At 37.3% G+C, this 23,154-nt stretch overlaps 1 protein-coding gene across 6 annotated transcripts in view; it reads left to right on the top strand.

Moving 5' to 3' along the window:
* SHISA7 (shisa family member 7) overlaps positions 1-22,108 on the top strand; it is a 187,762-nt gene extending 165,654 nt beyond the window's left edge. For 2 of the 6 annotated variants that reach the window (XM_075839996.1, XM_075839994.1), the window contains 2 exons: positions 8,707-8,862; positions 12,345-22,108. In XM_075839996.1, coding sequence (XP_075696111.1) covers positions 8,707-8,862; positions 12,345-12,934 — 746 coding nt within the window. In that variant the 3' untranslated portion in view covers positions 12,935-22,108. The remainder of the gene's footprint in view (positions 1-8,706; positions 8,863-12,344) is intronic. The other 4 variants (XM_075840001.1, XM_075840000.1, XM_075839995.1 and 1 more) reach the window with 3 other exon arrangements.
* Positions 22,109-23,154: the final 1,046 nt, after the last annotated feature.

The following is a 23,154-nucleotide window of genomic DNA, read 5'->3' as shown; positions in this document are numbered from 1 at the left end:
GCGAGCATTCGCCGCCAAGCTACACAATTCATGGTTAGGCAGATTAAAGCCGCCCAGCAATTTGTGTTGCTGTAATTTAAAAAGACTAATGCGATTTTGCCATTCTTCTCCCCAAACAAATGTCTTGAAGGCCTTAGATAGAAGCTTTATGTCAGATTTTTAAAGTAATAACGGGAGTGTTTGAATGATATAAAGTAGTTTAGGGAATATCACCATCTTAATTAAGGGGTAACGTCTTGAAAAGCTATTTTTTAATGCTGCCATGATTTCAGGAGATGCACGAGGGAGGTAATGATAGACATAAAGTTCAGTGAATACAGCAAAACTGGGTCGGATGACAATTTTATCCCCAGATAAGTAATAAATCCTGATCTCCATTGAAACGGAAAGCTCTGGTCCCAATGTTTTTTTAGCAGATCTAAATATAAGAAGTGCTTCAGACTTCTTGAAATTAACCATAAATCCAGAGACCTTGCTAAAATTGTTAATTGTGGACATAATATCAGGAATGGCTTGTTTAGGTTTCGAATGGTCAAGGAGGACGCAGCACCATGGAGAATCTTTAGCAGTGTAAAAAAGTTGGTGTAAAATTTATTCAGACAGGAACATCAAAAAAGGTGCATACAGAGCTGTAACGTTTCGGCAGGCAAACCCGCCGTTGTCAAGCATACAAGTGATTGTACAAAGTGGCTTTATATACCCCACCTCCTACATCCAACGCTCACAACACATGTGTGGATGACTCACCATTAGTATCCTAGCAACCCCAGTAAACATCCCATCCACTGGTGTATACTTCTCCTAAAACTCCACATTTATAAATTTTTAGCACATATACAATAAACTATAGTGAATATTGTGCGTCCACAAACCTCACCGCAACCACTGATTGTATAGATTCATAGCTGCTAAGGATATTCACAATGAGTTAAATAATAAAGGGGAAAGCGGGCAACCCTGTCGTGTCCCCCTACCCATGTTAAATATAAGAGAAGGGAAATTATTGACCCACGCCATGGACTGGGGACTAAAATATATATCTTGTACTGCACTTATAAAATCTTTACCAAAACTTAGAGACATTAAAAGCCTAAAAATGTGGGCCCGAGACACTCTGTCAAAGGTTTTGCCGGCATCTAAGTTGACTTGGATATTTTAAATTTGTCGTTAAAGCCGACAGTGAGCGATTGCACTAATCGCTGTTCTAATATTATAGGCTAAAGATCTGCTGTTTGGGAAGGTGTAATAATATCTGGGAGAATAGTTTGTAATCTGTTAGCCAAAATTTTGGTAAAATCTGAGTTCAAGAGGGAGATGAGGCGATAAGAGTTTGTAAGAAGGGGGTCTTTACCAGGCTTCGGTATAACCGTAATACAAGCTTCATTAAACTTATCATGGATAGATTTGGTTTGAATGATGTTTTTAAAAGGAGATAGTGAGTGTTGAGAAGAGGGCCCAGGATTTTATAGAATTCATTACTGAATCCACCAGGGCCTGGAGCTTTAGTGAGTTTAAGGAATTTTACAGCTGCCTGAATTTCCTTAATAGGGACTGGAGAATTAAGAATTGTACGGTGGTCATTAGCTACCTTGGGGGTCTAAGCTGCCTTCAAAAATTGTACTCCCTCGTGCAAATCCGTAGGCTCTTCCTTATAAAGAGACATATAAAATGCACCAAATTTGGCACTAATAGTTTGAGGATCTGTTAACACAGAGCCGGTTTAATTTGTACGGTTTTGTCAAAGATGCGAGAAGTCTGCCAGGTTTGTGAGCCCATCTACAGTATTTATGTTTTTGGTAGTCTAAATTAGCAAACTGCAATCACCTCTAGCAATTTCCTCAAGAAAGCTGTATTAGGGGCAACATGTGCAAAATGTTAATTAGACAAAACAATTGGTACCCAAGTTTCAACTTGACCATGAGGTACATGCCCGCTTTAGGAAAAGAGGCTTCAAGGCAGGTAGGGCATTTCCTACTACAAAGTACAGGATGATTATTTTTGAGCCATTGGGTCTGCTGGAGGAAGACCAAATGAGGGTCCACATGAGGGTCCAATCTATGAATATGGTTGAAGATCTTTTTATGTTTAATTGGGGAATTAAATCCATCAACATTCCATGAACACCACTTCAAGGTCCCCAGGACCGAAGGAGGTAAATGTTGTTGGCACTCATTAACCTATCCCTAAAAGGGGGAACAAGGAACTAAGTGAATGAGCATAGATAAGAGGCAGAAACCCATCCCAGTGAGGAGGTTCGCCTCTGCACAATCTAATATATATACCCCTGTAGAAGATGCACACAGTAAATCTAACTTCCCCGTAGAACTGATTAATATAGTCCAGCTAGTAAACCATATCAGCAATATTTACTTAATCATAACAGGAAAATGAGGTGTGCAGCACCTAACTGTGGACCACCAAAGTAGTCAATCATGGAATAACGTGTTACCGTCCATGTTAAGATGGAGATGAAAGTGATGAGGCTTGAGTAGCTGAATGAAGAAGATCCAAGGCCTGCTGTAGATCCTCAAATAACCAGGCTTTGCCATTGTGGGAAAAACTGAGTTTTGCCAGATATTGAAGGCTGAATCTGATACCTTTCTCAAGTAATACTTTTCAGACTGGGCTGAATGCTTAAAGAGAACCTGTCACTAGCATTTCACCTATTAAACCAGCAATACCTGGTGGTAGTGGGTGAAAAATCATTTCTATATAACCTATAATTGTCTTCTTAGTCGGCTCTGTAGCTTTAGTATTCAGTGTTTTAGTGTTCCCACACCTTATGCTAATGAGCAGAAAAGAGTCAGATCTTCTCTTGAAAAGAGTCAAATCTTCATTTGAAAAAAGTCATATTTTCATTCCTCAAGTCTTTCCGCGTTTCCCCGGCCTCCTTACTTTTGATTGACAGCTTGTCGCCTTCCCCCAGCACACAAAATCCTGCGCTTGTGCATTGATGTCCTCTTCTGGTGTCTGCGCACAAAGGGACGATTTTTACGATAAAAAGCGCAAAATGTTTGCAGACCGTTATTTACAGTCGGGGGAAGAGTTTAGGAGAGGGGGTAACGGCAATGAACTTTTGATAGCAGCGGCCAGTGAGCGATAAGTGAAGTTCAATAGGTGAAATTCTGGTGACAGGTTCCCTTTAACATTGAGCCGCAACAGAAGTTGAGAAGTCCTGAAACAATAGCAGGCATTGATTTTGATAGGACAACGAGGAGGATCTCCAGAAGGCATCCATGACCTTTACTTTATCTTGATAGTTGAGAACCTTAATGATCACCGGGCTAGGTCTGGCTGACTTGGCCTCTCTTTTTGGCCCGATCCTGTGTGCCCTTTCTACTAGTATGGATCCGGCAGAACCCACCACATGAAGGGATTGTGGAAGCCATACAGAAGTGAAGTTTAACAGCTCTTGAGGATGCACAGATTTAAAGCACCCCAATAATACGTAAAATATTACGACGTTTCCTGTTCTCTTGCTTATCCAGTTTGTCTCGAAGGGTGGTCACCAGCTGTTTTTTTCTCTTCTAGCTGATCCGCAAGTTTATGTATAGAGTCTTCCAAGTCTGACACTATTTGTTCGACCACATCGAGTCTATCACCATGCATAGTGACATGTGAGACAATTTGATCCAAGGAGGACTGGTACATAACAAGACGACTGTCAATGGCTGGCATAAGAATAGCCGACAAAGCTTCGGCAGTCGTCTATAACTGAGATGAGGTGCTTTCTGTATCGTCCGTTGACTACTTTTGCCCATAAACTTATCGATCGTGGAGGAAGGCATGACTGTCAGCAAGATATGTTGTACAGGAATAAACCTCTATTATAAGCAGACGGTATCACGAAAATGACGAATTTACATCAGAGAAAGATTAGTTGTCGATTGTAATTACTAGCACGGTTATATTATAAGAGTTCCAAACAAACAAGATTAGCCAGGTATGGAACAATGGCGCCTTCTAGGGAGAAGAAATTGTAGCGCAGTCTGCAAACTGAGGTTTCAGCTCCTCTGTAAGGCGTGCTTCCTCCCCATGCCATGACTACCGAGAAAGCAAGATGGCTGCCAGGACTCACTGTGTGTTCCTTCTCCTCCATACCAGAGGAGCGTGTGCTGCCGGGGAAGGTGGAGAGACCGTCCAAGTCACCCAGATACTTGCCCACCCCTTATCCTGCTTAGAGCAGATTTTTGGCCAGGTGTAGATGATGGAATTATCGCCAAGTCTGCGATCTCTGTAGGAGCTCTATTAAGATGTGGCCAGCTCAGTGCGCCGCCTCCCGGAAGTCCTGTGAGACAATTCTTATACTTCCCATAGTCAATCTGACGTTATTGACAGCATAATGTGTCATATTTTTTATTACCTTGAATGAGTCTACCATTAATCCCTTCCCGCCTACCATTTTTCAGATTTTCTATTTAATTTTTTTCCTCTACACCTCCCAAAAGCCATAACTTTTTTTCTTTTTCCGTCAACATAGTCCTATGATGGCTTGATTTTTGCAAGACGATTTGTAGTCTTTCATGGCACCATTTCTTTTACCATATAATGTACTAGAACATGGGAAAATAATTATTAGTGGGGTAGAAAATGAAAAAAAACTGATTGCTCCATTGTTTTTTGCCTTTCATTTTTACGGAATTCCCCATGCAATTAAAACAACATGGTAACTTTATTCTGCGGGTTAATACAATTATGGAGATATCCAATTTATATAGTTTTTTACTATATTTTACTACTTTTACTAGGAAAAATCTAACTGTGAAATATTAAGTTTATTTTGGGTCACCAAATTTTGAGAGCCATAACTTTTTTATTTTTCCAGTGATTAAGCAGCATGAGGGCATATTTTTTGCGGGACAAGCTGTAGTTTTCCATGGTACCATTTTGGGGTACATGCAAGGTTTTGATCACTTTTTATTAAAAAAAATTTGTGGAAGATGAGGTGACAAAAAATAGTGATTCTGGTGTTTTACAATTTTATTTTTTTATGGTGTACACCATGCGGGTTAAATAAAGATATATTGGAAAACTTCAGACTTTTACGGAAGCGGCAATGCAAATTATGTTTATTTATATATATTTTTTTACAATGCTTTAGGGGGGAAATGGAAAAATATGTTTTTTTTTACTTTTAATATTTTATTTTTTTGTACATAAAAAAAAGTAACAGATTTAACTTTTTTTTATTAGTTCTCCTAGGGGGCTTGAACAAGCGATTATTGAGTCGCTTGCACTATATACTGCAATACTAATGTATTGCAGTATAGCGTCTTTCTGACAAAGATGGCAGACCTGTGTGCCTTCATTAGGCCCCCAGGCTGTCATAGCAGCCATCGGCACCCTGCAATCTACTCGCGGGGAGGGGGTGAGCTGTTAGAGGGGGACGCTTCCCACTTTCTATTTAAATGCTGTGGTCACATTTAATGGGTTAAATAAGCAGGATCGCGATGCCGCTCGTTACTGTGAAGTGTCGTCTGTAACATACAGCCGACACCTGCATTGTATGGAGCGGACTCAGTTCATGAGTTCGCTCCATACTTCTCCTACCCAACTATAATGTAGGTATACGTCATATGTCGGGAAGGGGTTAAATAATTGCAAGAAAATCACTCGCTATGAAAAATAAATGATATTTAGCAAGAGTACCTTGAACAAAAATTACCAAAAAATATGACGTGGTCTCCAAAGTGACGTAGTTTAGGGCACACTAATTAAGAAAAAAAGGCGAAAATTGCACAAATTTTGGAACAAATCTATGCCAGCTCAGACAGTTCAAAATGCAGAGGAGAAATTGAATGGAGTGACGGTCAAGCATGCGCCCTGCTCCATTCAAAATCTATGACAGACGAAAACTGCAGAGTGCTGTGATGAGCTGTTTCCGTCAGTGGCATAGACTTTAAATGCAAGCAGGGGGCTTACTCGACCGTCACTCCATTTAACTTCTCTTGAAAGTGGTTTTAGGGCTGGGGGGAACTGGATACACGGGCGCCAATTCTGGCAATCAGTGGGACTCCTAGCGGTCAGACCCACAACGATATATACAAAATGCAATAATTTGCTATTACCGGAATACCGCTGTTTTGAGGTGAAAACAGCCCGCCACTGAAATTGAGGACCAAGGAACCCATTTACTATTGACACTGCAGTATGACCTTTAGTGATGTGACTTTTGTCTCACATGACATAGAAGTCAATAATCAAAAAAACATTTTAACTGCATAAATAGAATCTGTTAGCTATAACCACATTCATATACAGTTAGGTCCAGAATTATTTGGACAGTGACACAATCTTCATGATTTGGGCTCTGCATGCCACCACATTGGATTTTAAATTAAACAACTGAGATGCAATTGAAGTGTAGACTTTCAGGTTTAATTCAAGCGGTTGAACAAAAATATCCTGTGAAACGTTTAGGAATTGCAACCATTTTTCTACACAGCCTCCTCATTTCAGGGGCTCAAAAGTAATTGGACAAATTAACACTACCATAAATAAAATGTTTTTTTTTAATACTTTGTAGAGAATCCTAACGTTTGTGCTATCTCTCTCATGGATTTCTTCTTCTCTTTTTCATCCTAACGATGGTCTGTTTCACTTGCATTGAGAGCTCCTTTGACCTCATGATGTGGGTTCACAGCGACAGCTTCCAAATGCAAATGCAACACCTGGAATCAATTCCAGACCTTTTACCTGCTTAATTGATGATGGATTAATGAGGGAATAGCCAATGCAGCCCATTAAATAGCTTTTGAGATAATTGTCCAATTACCTTTGGTCCCTCGAAAAAGAGGCAGCTACATATTAAAGAGCTGTAATTCCTAAAGCCTTCCTCAAATTAGGATGTGAATACCCCCAAATTAAAGCTGGGAGTCTGCACTTTAAGCTAATATTGATTATATAACTGTATATTTAATATGTTTTGGTAAACAGCTAAAATGCCAAAACCTGTGTCACTGTCCAAATAATTCCGGACCTAACTGTATATTGCACAGTGCTGGAGGTGTAAAGAATGTAGGTAAGAAGTTTTAATTAGCATGTATGTGAATGTATATTTTTAATTCACAGATTTATTGTTTATAGCTAAACTGTCATGTCATAACATTTGGTTTTGAGACCTGATAAATTATGGGACTGCCTACAGTAGTTAAAGTAAACACAATGCAAAATTTGTATTTCTGATATATAACATTTAGGAGCATCTTTGTAAGGCTCTGTTCACATCTGCGTTGGGCTTACATTTTGACCTTCCATCGGAGCTTTCCATCAGAACAGGACCCTGAACAGACACAAAGTGACACGTTTCCATCACCATTGATTTCAATGGTGATGGATCCGGAGCCCATGGTTTTCATTTGTCTCTGTTGTGCACTGGACCTCTGGTTTCCGTCTGTGTCAGTTTGTGCCTGTTCAGGGTCCCGTTCCGACGGAAAGCTCTGACGGAACGTCAGAACAGGACCCCAACGCAGATGTGAACAGAGCCTAATCCAGGCCGTATTCACACCTAGTATAAAATTTTACTTTTTCCACTACGTCTTTCTGCATGTAAGTGAATGGTATTTTTAAAACTCCCAATCATACCTAGCGTTTTAAAAATATTCACTTGCTGCGTTTTCTTTTCAAAAAGCAACATGCCCCATTTGTGTTTTTTGAGTCTGAAAAAATCCCAGGATTGAAAATTACATTTAGGCCACTTTCACACGGCAGTATTTTCGTCTGTGTTTTCCGTCAGTATTTGGTCAGTCAAAACCGCAGCGTAATTCAGTACCAACAAACTAACTGAGATTTCAAGTAATCTCATCTACATGAAGGGTTCACACAAAGTTTTTTGACACGTTTTTTGACGTGGAAAAACGGCGTGCTGGCAGAGCAAAATCTGCCTCAAAATTCCAAACGTAATTTTGAGGCAGATTTTCTGCCTGCAAAATAACTCAGTGTGAACCTACCCTTAAAGTGGCCTTAGGCTGGATTCACACACAGTGTTTATTAGTGTTTTCGGTGTTGTTTTTTTCTACACATTTTTCAGTTCAGAAAGATGTTATTTTAAAGTCTAGTAAAATATGAGAAAGCCTGCAAACACAGTGTTTTGTCGTTTTTGTATGCTCTACGTATGATGTTTTTCTGGCCCTTTGTCCATAAACTTCTCTATAGGACTTCAAAAACATCAGGAAAAAAACATGTACAAAGTGACACTATCTTAAAAACTGCCTTCAAAAATGTTATTAAAATAACGCTTGTTTAGCAGCATTTTAAAATACTGAAAAAATTCTGTGTGAAGGAGGCCTCAGTCCACTCTTGCTCCTCAGACCCCACTATACATATTAACAGGGCTCGGATGGGCCCCCTCCCTAAAACTGAACCGGCTAAAGATAAAGATAAAGGGTAAATGTACAAAATACAGAAAAATGTTACATAATATTTAGTTATTAAGGCTTCTGCGTAATATGTAATGTAATGTTTTCTTTTTCTGGGTACTTTGTCACTGACAGCTGAGCCTAATACCTGAAACTATAGAATAGTAATTGCTATTTTGAGGAGCTCTAGAAAGACAATGCTTCTTAAAAAAGCCGCTTAAAAACACAATAGATATAGGTATTTAGGAAGTAATTCATGGGTTTTGTTTTCTCTATCATCAACCTTTTCTTTCTAAACTAAACTAATGTTTGTGCTGCTAACATTGATGTATATCTGCTCTTTTTCTAGACTACCGGATTAACAATATTCAGCTTCCAACTTCTTCCACAAAATATAATACCATGTCCTTCTCTCGGTCCTTTCATAACCTCTCTCACTTACCACCTTCTTATGAATCTGCCATTAAATCTGACATCAGCAGGTATTCTTCTCTCAAGAGGCTAGGTACGTGTTCGACTATACTTTTTCTTATTTGAAGGAGCACTAAACCTAGAAGGGAATGATAAAAGAAAACATGAGATAAACTTGCCACACTGTTTGCCAGTCTGCAGGATCTTCTGCAAGTTTCTCTAACAAATAGTCTTGTAGAAATCCTGCAGAGAACACAGGGGTTAATTTGCAGATGGCCTATTTCATTTTCAGCTGGTACACAGCTGAGGCTGGGGCTTAGTAAAGGGGGCGGGACTTAACAATCTGTGTGACCTACAGCAGAGAGGGCAGAGGTGGTAGGCTTCTGCTGCAGCCAGTTGTCTTACAGCCAGACCCAGGATTGTGAGGAGAAGGAGGGGTAAGTAGCTTCTGGAACATATAGAGAAGATGACTTTATATATTTCTCTGTATTATTTGCAATATGAGACAAAATAGAATTAAAGGAAAGGAGAAGATTAAAGGAGGAATCGCTGGGATATTTTTTTATGCATTTTGTATGTTTAGTGTTCCTTTAATTTGAACATATTATGCATTTTTTCAATAAAGTGCATTTTATATCATTGCTTCAAAGTAAATATGCATGTTTAACTATAGAACTAACAATTTACTTTCTTTGAATAATTTGTTTTAGTGACCAGTAAAACAAAATCAATATAATAAAGCATTAGAAAAAAACAAGTATATTTAAAGGAAATCTGTCATCAGGTTTATCTGCTCTCTCTGAGGTGTATTACTTACTTCTAAATAATCAGTAGTCTTTATAAAAAATCACTTTATCTCATGCAGCCCACCTGTGGCTAGTCCCGCCCACCCACTGCTGATTGGCAGCTTTTTCCCTATGCACAGTATGGGAAGAAAGCTGTCAATCAGTGATCAGTGGGTGGGGCTAGTTGCAGCTCGGGAATACTGGCTGCATGAGGAATTTGTCAGAAAATACAGCAGCCCCAGTTACAGGGGAAATCAGCCCTCTTATAGTGACTATTGTCACTAATAGGGCTGTGCTGGGTTTAATTAGACCCAGCGGCAGCCTGCTACTAACGGCATCCTGGCGATCATGTGAACAATCACATGATCACCGGGGACCAATAGAGGCAGCGGTGCTGCCGCTGCCTCTGTTCTATACACAGCACTCAAAAACCTATTGGTATGTTGAGGAAAGTCTTGTCAACATACATGTAGAGTTTCTATCATAAACCGAGTAAAGACAAGAACAAGTTCAAACCAAGTATATCTTGGTGCATTGACCCTAACCTTGAGCATGAAAACCTACAGAATATGGGGTACAATTAACACACAGTAGTTTCTTTAGAAAAAATACAACCTTTATTCGAAATACACAATGATTAAAAGATGAGTCATGCAAAGCATGCACAAGACGTCCCTCAATGCAGGGAGCATATATGAACAGTGTTACAAAGCATGGGTATGAAGTATACAAAAAGGAGGTAGAAGCAAAATACAAGATGCATATATCCTGTGATCCAAATAATCCCTAAATATAAGGACAGCACAGTTACCATAGGTACAAGTGTACAGCTGATCACTTGGTGGAATAATAAATGTGGTGTAACGAGACATATAAGTGGACTTGCATAAACAGGATGCATGTAAAAAAGCAATATACCCATGTAGCTCGCACTGCACGGAGAGAGACGTCAAACCCGACACGCGTTTCGGCGAAATGCCTTTGTCCGGGGGTGGCGTCTCTCCAGTGGAAGCCTCCTATTTACATTCAATTCACCCAATCAGGCGAAATAAGGACGGTCTTATCCAGGCCATGTATTTGCCTGTATTGGCGTATTAGTGGAGAGACGCCACCCCTGGACGAAGGTATTTCGCCGAATCGCGCGTCGGGTCTGACGTCTCTCTCCGTGCAGTGCGAGCTACATGGGTATGTTGCTTTTTTACATGCATCCTGTTTATGCAAGTCCACTTATATGTCTCGTTACACCACATTGATTATTCCACCAAGTGATCAGCTGTACACTTGTACCTGTGGTAACTGTGCTGTCCTTATATTTAGGGATTATTTGGATCACAGGATATATGCATCTTGTATTTTGCTTCTACCTCCTTTTTGTTTACTTCAGACCCATGCTTTATAACATTGTTCATACATGCTCCCTGCATTGAGGGACTTCTTGTTCATGCTTTGGATGACTCATCTTTTAATCATTGTGTATTTCGAATAAAGGTTGTATTTTTTCTAAAGAAACTACTGTGTGTTAATTGTACCCCATATTCTGTAGGTTTTTATACACAGCACTCATTGAGCGCAGCGTAGAAGCGATCAGAGAAGATAGAAGCAGCAAAAGCTGCTTCTATCTTCTCTTTAGGGTCACTGACTGCCAGGCACCCGATATTCAGCTGCCTGATCGCTCGGGCAGCAAGCTAAAACAGCACTGTTAATACACTAGGGCGCGGGGTTTCAAGACCTCGACCGCCGGCTGTTTATATACAGCCAGCGGTCGGGAACCGGTTAAGCAGAAACCCTTGTATTGTGTACAAATCTGTACTTTAGAAAGATAGAACAATAAAACAAGGTCAGTAAAAAGAAAATGCAATTACAGCAGAAGCATTAGTAAATAAAAATACACAAAAACTAAACATATATATATATATATATATATATATATATATATATACATACATATATATATATATATATATCTATAAACGTATGTATATGTATATATATATATATATAAATATATATATATGTATATGTATATATATGTATTACATCAATTAATTACCTGCTACTTATCACAATATTTGAAATTCTAGCACAGTATAATAAGTCTTATATGTTACTTACCTGCATTACCCTTTTCATCTGACCCTTATTCTGCCTATCACTGGGATCAGTTGTTCCATTGTATGCAATGGATAGGCTGTATTTTCCACATGTATTTTTAAATGTTGGGGAGCAGCTCTCTCTAACACAAATCATCTGCATGTGCTATGTATTTTCTCTATTAACTTCAATGGGAAAACTGCAGCACTGAAAAACATATTAACAAACCATTATTGGCATTTACCATACAAACAGATTTATGAACCCTTTCTGGAACTGCTTATTTAGTAAAAGCCACAAGCACCAGTTGCAATAATACAGTGAGGGCCAGTTTTGTGAACCTGGCCTTAAGCAATTGATAATTCCCACCAGTGCAACATATAGAAAACAATGCTTCTGTGGTGTAGTGCTTGTAGAGTACTATCACAAGCTTGATATTAGTTTAGGGTGAGAAGACGTGAAGGGACCAAAAACACTTTCTCTAGTGCTGCAAAACTGCATAAGGTAGACTTTTAGGGTTTTTTTCAGCATCCTGCCTGACTTCATTTTGTCAGTTAAGCATTTGCAAGTTTTATTAAATTAATGGTACTTTGTTTTTCCAGATAATAAATAAAATGTAAGAGGAAATAACTGAAATATTCCACTAGATATTTTAGGTTTATATAACTAACTTTTTATTCTATTACATTTTTTCCTAAAGCAGAAAAAGATATGGATGACTTTTACTTAAAGCGGAAACACCTAGCAGAATTAACACGTGGTACTCTCCCCCTTCATGTTACGAAGATGAACTATGAACGAGACGGCTACCTGGAAAAATCACAGACACCAAGACGTGTCATGTCCCAGGAGCACATCCTTTCAGACAATCACTATCCTATTCATCATGATTATACTATACCGAGAGATCGCCTCATCTCCCAAGAACGTCTTCTTTCTCGTGAAGTCTTGCACTCACAGGAGCATCTTCTGTCTCCTGAAAGAATACACCACCGTGGGCCAACACCATTTCAAGAAATGCGTCTTGGGCACCAGAAAGCCGTTTCTCACACTAACGTTTGTGTTAGCACACCAATGCTAGACCGTCACCACATGATTAAAATGAATTCTCACCCAACTACTTCCAATTCTCCCAAGACAACATGGGATATGGCTAACCACACTGCCAATCGGCGGCAAGCTTTTGCTTCTAAGCGTCAAAACACCATTGAACAACTCCAATTCATCCCTGGCCATCTCCCCAGCAGCCAACATCTGCGTACTGGGAGCAAGAATGAGGTTACAGTCTAAGCTGCTTATTTTTACAGATCCTTTTTTTATATATTAGGTAAAAAGGCAGTTGATTTTGTTATGTGGCTTCCTTACACTTTTCTTATTGCTTACTTTGTAATCAGCTGCTCTTAAAACTTAGAGAAGAGCATTCTAGTTTCCTGGAGTAATGGAAAGAGCAGTTTTTTTTTGCATTTTTATTTAAATCGATGCCTCCACCGCCAAGCTGATAGAACAGTCATTGGCATTAAATGATATCAAGAGTGATGGTGTTGAAAATGAACGCAAGTTGAAAACATGGCACCTTATTTGGCTAGATTCTACTTTGGAAAGTTCATGAAAGACTGAAAGACTGAGGATATAGAAAAGGAAGAGAAAATGTAGAAATTTTTTTTATTGAGTGTTTGCCAGTAAGATGTGTCCTTGAGATTAATGTAACTGGCAATCTACATTTCATAAGGTTCAGGTCAAAAAAATGGATCCCATCGAAAAAATAATTGCACAGTAACATTTCTACAATGACTGATAAACGTACGGTGACAACAGTGATGTCTCAGAGTAGCACTACAAAGACTTTAACGGATATATGCTTGATTCCCAAACTTAATTTCATCACTTTTGCTGTAGAAGGAACTTAGTCATATACAATCCAATGTAAATTTTATTGCAGGCGGTTCCGAACTGCACAAACTGTGCCAATTATTCAGTCCGACGCTAATACAATTCTCTTCACAATGTAAGCAGCTACAAGGAACTACATCCAATTTTGTTGCTTTTGCCATCAATAAAAGATAATAACTGTTTTGGAAAAAGCTTTGTTTGGTCTACAAGATCAACATTTGGCCCTGTTGAAGTATATAGGTTGATTTGTTCACTAGCTGCATATTTAAAAAATAATAATCCTGCATCGAAAGAAAGCCATCTAGTTCCTTATATTGTGATATCAAAGCTTCACATGATTTGGTCATTATATATATTAAAAAAAAGGATTGTGCCATAAAGAAATCTTTATTTTATTATTATATTTTTTACCTCAATGACGTCACGCTATTTCAGACTTCTTTCTTAACTTTTTATCTCCATGCCACCACTGACATTGCTGGCAACCTGACCTGTAAAGCTCCCCTTCCCACTTTATACACTTCCATGGAGTTCTCTCAAACACAAATGGCCTTAACTGTTTCAATAATATCTCCCCTCAGGCAGTATTATTATGCTAGTTCCAGACTTGTGTATTCTGCCTGCTACAAACTTATGGATATGCCATGTGTGACAATTCTTTTTTCCATACTACCAGTCAAGATGTCAAAAGCTATAATATCCCATTTCCTGAAAATGATTATTCAAATGTTTATTGGGGTTTCACTTATTCTCCTGGCAAAACTATTCTGGTTCACAGTCAATTAAATGGCAGTTTCACGTGCACAAGTCACATCTTGCTGCTAATATATTACGATTACTGAGTTACTGAATACATCTATAATAAATAATATCAATGCCCTACTGTTTTCTTATGGTGGATTTACATAAATGACAAAACTCCATTGACTGATGAAGGCAAGAATCTTATGTGTAGCACGAAACATAAAGAATTGACTCTGTTGTAATTTTAAACCATTCAAGTATATTTAAGATGCTTTAGATAGGAGGAAAATCTTTCATAGATTATAACAGAAATTGTGTTTATTTCCCCAGCAGGCTGAAAATCTTTTTAAACATTGCCGATAGCAATGTTCAATTTAATTGTAATTAGTTTTGAAATCCGCTTAGATCACTATAAATGTAATGCTCTCATTTTAGAAGTTGAGATGTTTAACTTTATAACCAGCACAAAAGTAAACCAAACAATGTCGGGGTTTTCAGCATTAAAACTTTGAAGGGATTTCACAATGTCAATGACCTTTGAGAGATTGTAGAGCGAGAATGAGGAAACATACCAGGTTCTTTCTGAGATGTTATTTCCTGATTAATATGACTGAGGCCGGCGTTACACCTAGACTTTTTGTAGTTCTACTGATTGATTTTAACTCTTAAACTCCAGCTGTAGTCCAAATGAGTACATGGAGTTGCATGCAATCCTGTGGACTGCACCTGTCACTCAAGAGTTAAAATTAATCAGTAGCACTACAAAAAGTCTATGTGTAGCCCTGGCCTTACCCGTTGACAAAAGATGAGACACAGTGCCAAAATATCTAGCATTTCTAAGGAGGCATAGCAAAATTTGCTGAAATAATGTGCCTACACACATTCAAATTTTACAGAAACATTTACAACCAGTTGACCCAACAAAGAAAATAATGGGATGGGGCCACAAACCCTGATTGTCATGCTTAGGTTACAATGATCTACCAGGATCTGCTTGTTTAAAAATAATAGTCTGCACATTTTCAGCATACGTTTTGAAGACATAAGGAACTCTTTCCATGGATCAAAGTTCTACTGCCCCATTTCAACACCCATCTACAGTCCTTACAATTCTAATAAGAGACCAATTGTTTCCCTCAGAATATAAATATTGCTCTCACAACAAAACTAAAACGGCAACTACAAAGCCACAAATATAGCCAGCATATCCATATGCTCCTAAAGTTTAATGTATTGCTAACACTTGGAAATGTTTCATGGATATATATCTGTCCAGAAAACCACTTATACTTGTTGGTAAATTAGGCAACAAAAATGCTAACAATAATTTTATATATATTTGAGAAAATTCTCAGTATTCATTAGGTTGACTGAATATGAGGTGGCAACACAGTATATTTTGGTTGAATTCCTATTCTGAGTGACAATATCTGTACATGTATATTAAACGTGTATTACAGCCAAATCAGAATTCTGATGAAATAACTTTGCCTATACCAGCACTGGCAATGTTTTAATCACTTTGTAAAATACTATACATTTGGAGTGAATATATGATCTCATTGTTTGTACTTTATACTCCACCAAAGACGCTTGTTATTCCCTACAGTTTGATTAAAATTATCCTCACTACAACCCACTGTATTATCAAACATTTAGTCCCTTACCATTCATATAATACCCGACCAGTGCTCACACAATTACATTCAGCAGTGCCAAGTATGTCAGGAATAGCTAAATGGGAATATATGATAATATGGGCTCAACCAGTTCCCCAGCAGTACCCCCCCCCCCCCTTTGAATAGACTGTTCTAAAAAGGAGCTACATAACATTAGCCCATAGCTATAGCACACTACAATAAGAGTGAATATGATTATATCCATAACATAACAAGGACGGAACATTATCCAGTGCATTTAGTATACCAGTAGCATATCCAGCAATTCCACTAACCATCAGTATTAGCAGCGGAGGAGAACGAAGTTTCGATATAATGTGCCTCATTTATGAAAACTAGTCCAGACAATTGGAGAAAAAATGGAGAAGTTAACCGATTCCAATTCTTTTTCCTCAAAGTAGGTCTGAAAATGTGAACAGTGATCAGATTGTTTGCTATGGGCAAGACCCATTTTTGATACATGTTTTAAGAGGAATGTATCACCTATATTATTTTTTTTACTAATTAAACTCAGCTAGTGAATCATATTCTTTTTTTCTAATCTGTTTTCATTTTATGATTGTAGATTTTGTAATTCTATTTTCTGTACATGAGTATGGGGGCAGCCATCTTGCCTGAGCTACTGTTAACGGCATTAGAGATATGCTTTACAGCAGCCACATGGACCATAGGAATCTGTGAACAGGAGGAGACCTATTGACTTCTATGGGAGAGTATTCTAGGCATGCTCTGTGACCTATATGGAGGTCACTTCACAGGAGGAGGAGAAGGTGGAGGGGAGCTGTGGTCATCACCCATTTTCAATGGTGGATCCTGTGTTATCGATATATAGGTGTTACATTCCGTTGTAATCCTGCCTGTGATAATAATGAGATGTCAGTTGAGAAATCATCTCTACATAACAGGACATGTCAGTCTATTGTGAGTCTGAGTGGCCAGAGTGAAAATTGCAAGATTTAGGATTATTTTTTAATATAGATAATGACATAGAAAAAATATTTTAAAGAAAATTACCAAAAACGCTTAAACAATATGTTTAACATTAAAATTGGATTTAAACAATAGGTCATTTTCTGATGAGATATTCCCTTTAAACCTTTAGAGGGACATCGTATATATGCCATAATGTTTTAAGACAGTGGCACTTTAAACAGGCTATATTGTCCAAAACCCATTAACTTTTTTCTGTTTACCTCGAACATGACATCAAATCTTTTAATACTATAGTGTGCAGTAACATGATGTATTTTTTAGAAGGGCATTTTTGTTCATTCTTTTATAGAAAAGATGGCGGGAAGAAGACAGACATGATTGTTTGTGTATTGTTAGATTAGCAATGACACGATGAGTAAAGAAATTTAGGTCCTATATTTGTCATATGTAAAATGGGCCACAAAAATCACTTATGATAATAAGACAGCCCTAATAGACCCATGGAGTAATTCTTTCATTCCTAGACTATGGGAAGTTAAGTATGACTTTTTATATTAGAAATATTAATCCGTAGACAATTGCAGCTTGTTTCTCTTCTCATAAATACATAAGCATGTTTCGTTTTTTATATGATAAGTACATATCAAAATAGCCCATACAAAGGTCCATTGTGTGGCTATCAATGCTGAGTGAGTCTATGGTTATCACTGGCTCTCTTGTAGACCAATACTTAAAACTTCACATTTATTTCAATATTTAGAAAAAATATTTTTATTATGGGCCTCCTACTCTGTAATACAGTAGATTATGCATGTAGCAGGCAACTAATCTAATATCTCATTCATAGATTCCCTAATAGAGGAGAAAAGCAGTGAAAAAGCTGAAAGAGTAGCGCTAGCAATAGCAGTGAATATACTTTTCCTGTCACGCTCAAGTGCAAACCAGCGGACTGTTAAAATTGAGCTACATGTGCAAATAATCATAACAATCTTGTCTCAACGGGTTTCACCCTCAGCATACTCCATTGACTCAACTTAGGAGACATAAATCAATAGGCCCCAAGTTTCAATGATAAAGTCCAGGGGCCACGATGAGAGCCGTCATCAGGCCGCCAGAGTTTACCATTTAAACTCTGGGGCCTATTGATTTATCATGAACTGTATGCGGAACAGGATGCCTACAATTCAATTAGGATAGTTTTATAAATATTGAAATAAAAGTCAATTTTTCATCATCAGTCCACAAGAGAGCCAGTGATAATTGTCAACTAAAGCAGATAAGGACATATTATTCTGTGATTTTTGAGTCAGTTTATGGCAAACACATGTTGGGTCAGTAATGCAATAAAAAAAAATTACTTCATAATATAGCTCTATAGGAGTTAGTCCTCTGACAGACCCTGCTTTCCATCTATTACATCCGAATGGCTGTCATGTAATACTACATTTCTCCTGCAGTGCCCACTGTAGGGGAAATGTATGGCCAATCAGAGCTTTCCTGGGCAAAAGCTGATATTCAGGGGCTTCTGAGGCCGCACTCGCGGTGATCAGCTGCTTGCCAGACTGGCTACAGTATGAGGTGTTGTCATGATGAGACAATCCCTTAAGTGATACAATTCTGTCTGCTATCAATTGTGGGAGTTTACAAGCTTACTGAAGACGTATTTATTAGAGTTCAACAGGAGATGTTTTATTTATTTCCAGTAAGCTCCGTCTACTGGTTTTGTAATTCAATTATGTGGCTATGTGAAAGGAAACGGCACAGCTCTGTAACAGAAACAGGGAACGTCCCCAAAGAAGTATTCTGAAATTAATCGGCACATAATTTTAAACCTATTTTGATTAGTAGAAACAAAATTATTTTCAACAGGTTGTACAAAATTAGAAAAACTTCGCTGATTTCTTCTAGAAACAGCACCTCACCTGTTTATGGGTTATGGTGGTATTGCAGCTCAGCTTGATTGAAGCAAATGTGGCTGAACGGTAATAACACATAATGTACAATTTGTGGACAGGTATGGTACTATTTGTAGAAGTAAGAAGCCATATATTTTTTTTTTTCATTCTGCACACCCCTTTACTATTCCCAGAACAGTGTTTTATCAGTAAAGTCCAAAATTATCCTATATTCGCTATGCTCTAGACAGCCCATCTCCTAATACCCACTCATCTGAGTCTTTAGATTGCAATGTCCTCAAAGACATAAACACAGAAATCGAACCATCACAGAAACGTAATCTTTCCTCTATAGCAATACAGACTATTTTCTACCATTCTAATGGCCATATTTTTCAGACTATAAGAACACCCAACTTTAGATAATAGAAAATAAGTTTAAAAAAAACAAACATTTTATACCAATTTCAGACTTACCTGGTGGTCTAGAGAAGTGAAATAGTTAATCCCAGTTTATGTGGCCTTATAGGGTAGTGGATGGAATAATGCTTGCTTCCCTGGTAGTCAAGGGCAGTGGAAAGGTTAATGTGTTCTTCCTTGGTGGTCTAGTCCAGCAGATAGGTTAATATCTGCATCTCTGGTTGTGGATAGAGTAGTGGGGGGTGCCCAGCAGTGGCTAATCACCTGCCCCGGCTCCGAAGACTGCTGTGCTATCTGTCAGGAAGCTATTCACGATGTGCTCATTATGTTCACAGATCAGTGCTAGGCAAGGAAAAAGATTTGGGATATAACCGCCGCACAGTTCTCTAAGTAATCGGGCGAAGCGCTTCATGAGAACTCACAATCAGTGAAGAAACGGTCAGGGGAATCTGGTGTTGCCAGACTCTTCTTGAGTTCAGACTATAAGACTATAAGCAATAGTTCTTCTTGCTACAAATACAATTTATAGTCGGAAAAATTAGCCTGGCATGCCATAACTGTTGCTTAGATGCTTTTGCACTCCTCCTTATACACAGTGGCAATCTACAGTAGCTTTGAACTGTGCAAATTATTGCTGCACTACCCACATTTTTGTGAAATTCATTTAGAAGGTGATTCTTTAGAGAAACAATAGAATAATGGTGAAGAAAATTTAACATTTATTACATAAAATAATCTTCGAAAATTTCCATTGTTAGTATTGAAAGTATAAATAGGCCTAATACATCATACTGTACAGTATGCAGTGTACACATTTATTACTGTCCCCAGCCATACACAATACTGAGATTTTTGAGGAATAATTAAAAATGTATTGCATTTATTGAACAATATTTCTCTTTCATTTTATTGTTTAAATAATGCACTTGTTAATATAATAAAAACCTGTTTTCACTCCGATATAGCAAATGTGAAGGGAATTCTATGTTTTTGTATATCTCAGATGGGGGACTTTTAGATTTAAGATGTAAGGCGAATCAAAGTCACAGCTTAGCAGCAGACTTCTAACCCGTCTTTAAACTGTGAACTAATATAGGCTTATACCTAACAGAGTTGGGTGATCAATAGTCAACAAATGTTCTGTTAATGGACAGTTTTTCTTGTGGATCTAGGGGAGTGGGTTATTATTAGAATTTTCAACAGTAATTGTCATACAGATTTGCCAATGAATTACATTGGTACAAAGCCTGATCTTTCTACAATTATTCATCATATATTTAATGATGACCCCCTTCTGCTATTTTGAACTGATAACTGATGACTTTTTTCTATAATACTAATTTGTTCCTTGTTTATGACGAATATTGTCATAGCTGTAGCCTGGAGCATATGGCCAAAGGCTGGATTCCCACATTTCAGATTTTGATGCAGATTTTGATGCAGGTTTTTGAGCCAAAGCCAGAAATGGTTTCAAAAGTAATGGAAAATATAATTGAAAAACGGATTCTTCTCCAACCTCCTGAATCCACTACTGGCTTTAGTTACATTAAAAAAACTGCATCAAGATCTGCTCCAAAGTCTGCAATAAATACGCGATGTATGAATCCAGTCTTGCTTTTTTGTAGCTCCAGGTTGTTTTGTTTCATTTTTTAAAGACTTTTCTTTAAAAAGTTTAATTATTTACTGTCACAAGAAGTGTTTGTGATATTACTACGAACACTAATACTAATTTACATAACTATTTTTAACTAAACAATGACAGTAAAGTTTTAGGTTCGCACACTTTATTAACAATTTCTACTTTTTATTGGGTGTGCACATCTACAGTGAATCCTCTTATGTTACCTGCAATGACAACTATCATTTTCTTTAATATATTTCATAAAGAAGTGTCAATAATTACATTAGCTGTACAGACTTATTTTGGTAATATTGTTTTTGCACTACATAAACTATTGAACAGTAACCTCAGTGTGCTTCCAGGTCTATAATAAAATATGTAAATTCATTCTATAACTGGATAGCAAACATTTATCAACCTATGAGTGATAATATCAGTGCTTGTTTATCAGCTATAATTTCAATAACATACTTAAAAACGCTCAATTACTTTTCCTATTCAATAATCTATGACATCTTAATATTTACATATAGATTGCAGACTGACTTTAAGTAATGGACTTCAGTTGTCAGTAATCCTATAATATACATAACCCCATAGTATCAAATTTTAATTTTTCTTTGAGTGTGTCTTTTACCAGCAAAGGGGATATGCCATAAGAGACTGCTTTATATAACCCATGCATCACATACTATGTTTATTGCTTACATTTTGACATTGACTTTACATTTTTGTAAGACTATGTTGCAGAGTTGCAGAAGCTTTTTTTCTTCTTCTTCCTAACTATTGTGTGTGTTTGTGTGTTGGAGACTGCCTATAATGGGCAGACCTCTGTAAACCTTGTAAGGGCTAATAAATGCTACACAAACCTTTTGCTGCCAATGGGCACCTACATAGAAAATTGTGCTGGGTGCCATTCCTCAATGTATAAAGTGTTCTTTTTTTTTTGTCCCACAAATTTTCTTTTTTTCATTCTTTTAAGATATGTTTAAAATGTCAAATACATATATATCTATGTGAAAATAAAAAATGTAGTTACATTGATTTTAAGTATACATATAGAAAATGATTTTCTAAGAAATATTTTGGAGGTTATTTTTGTTTGTTCGTTTCTTAAAAAACATATGTTCGTGATAGCACAGATTTAGAAGATTCTTTTGATTTATTTTGCTTTATCCCTACCAGTTATTTGAGATTGAAAATGTGATATTTTATGTTTCAAGCAAGCTGTTTAACACAGATCCTTCACAAATTAAAGCCTTCATGGTAAAAGTGTCTAATATTTAAAGTAAGGGTCTATTTTTTTATGCTTGCATGCAATTATATGAAGGTACTCTATATTGTGCTTCCCTCAATGCCATTGTTTGACAGATATATAAATATACGCATATAAAAGTTTGCGTTACAACCATCCTGAAATTCAAGAGAAGGCGACATATGATACCATAGCTATTAGTACAGTAATAATCTGCAATATTGTGTCTGAACATTATACCATTGCATTATACTGTACAATGGACTAAAACGCCAAACATTTAACCTTTTTGTTGCAAGTTTAAGATCCAGAGCAAAACTCTGGACTTGCAGGGAAAAAAGCATGTACCATGCCAATAACAATGTTGTGACAACTCTTGTAATATATAGGTTCTTAGGTTTGAAGAACAGCACCATTTAGTTTGAATTTTGTAATTATAACTCTGATGTCATGAAATGTAGAAACTTTTTGCTACTATGTCAACAAAAAGGTTAAGAGAATTCCACTGTTTACTAAATTTCTGCTTCAAATCATATTTTTATTAGATTTTTCCTTATTCTTTCAAATGAGCCATGTTGTCTTAAAAAAACAATCCCACTTTAAACAATATTGTTTGCTGTAATAAATCACATTAAAATAATTTTACCTTCATTATAGATTCCTCTCTACTTATTGATCTAGAATGTCTGTGTTCTTACTGTGAATGGAGATATGGTTAAAGTTGAACATCTTGGCTTGAGCCAGACAAACCCCTTGAATGCAGAATACGACTAGGTCTTGATGATCCAATGGTTGCTTCATTTTTACCTATTCACAATATTGAGTTTTGCTGCTGTAAGACTGGCATTATATAGAGACATTTTGAATTGCGAGTTTCCAATTTTGTGAAAGCTTATATAATTGTGTAACACAAACGTTCCATGTGGACCCAGCCTTAGGGCTCATGTACACGAGCTCTGTATGGAAATATTCTCTCTTAGAAGCAATTCTTCTAGGAAAGAATACCTTCTGCACATACAAAATTCAATAAAAAATGCAATGATTATTTTTCTGTTAGTTTCACATGGAATCTG

The sequence above is a fragment of the Rhinoderma darwinii genome, chromosome 10, assembly GCF_050947455.1.
Source record: "Rhinoderma darwinii isolate aRhiDar2 chromosome 10, aRhiDar2.hap1, whole genome shotgun sequence".
Taxonomy (NCBI): Eukaryota; Metazoa; Chordata; class Amphibia; order Anura; family Rhinodermatidae; genus Rhinoderma; species Rhinoderma darwinii.
The sequence above is the reverse complement of the archived record's forward strand: the minus strand, read 5'-3'. Positions and strand labels throughout refer to the sequence as shown.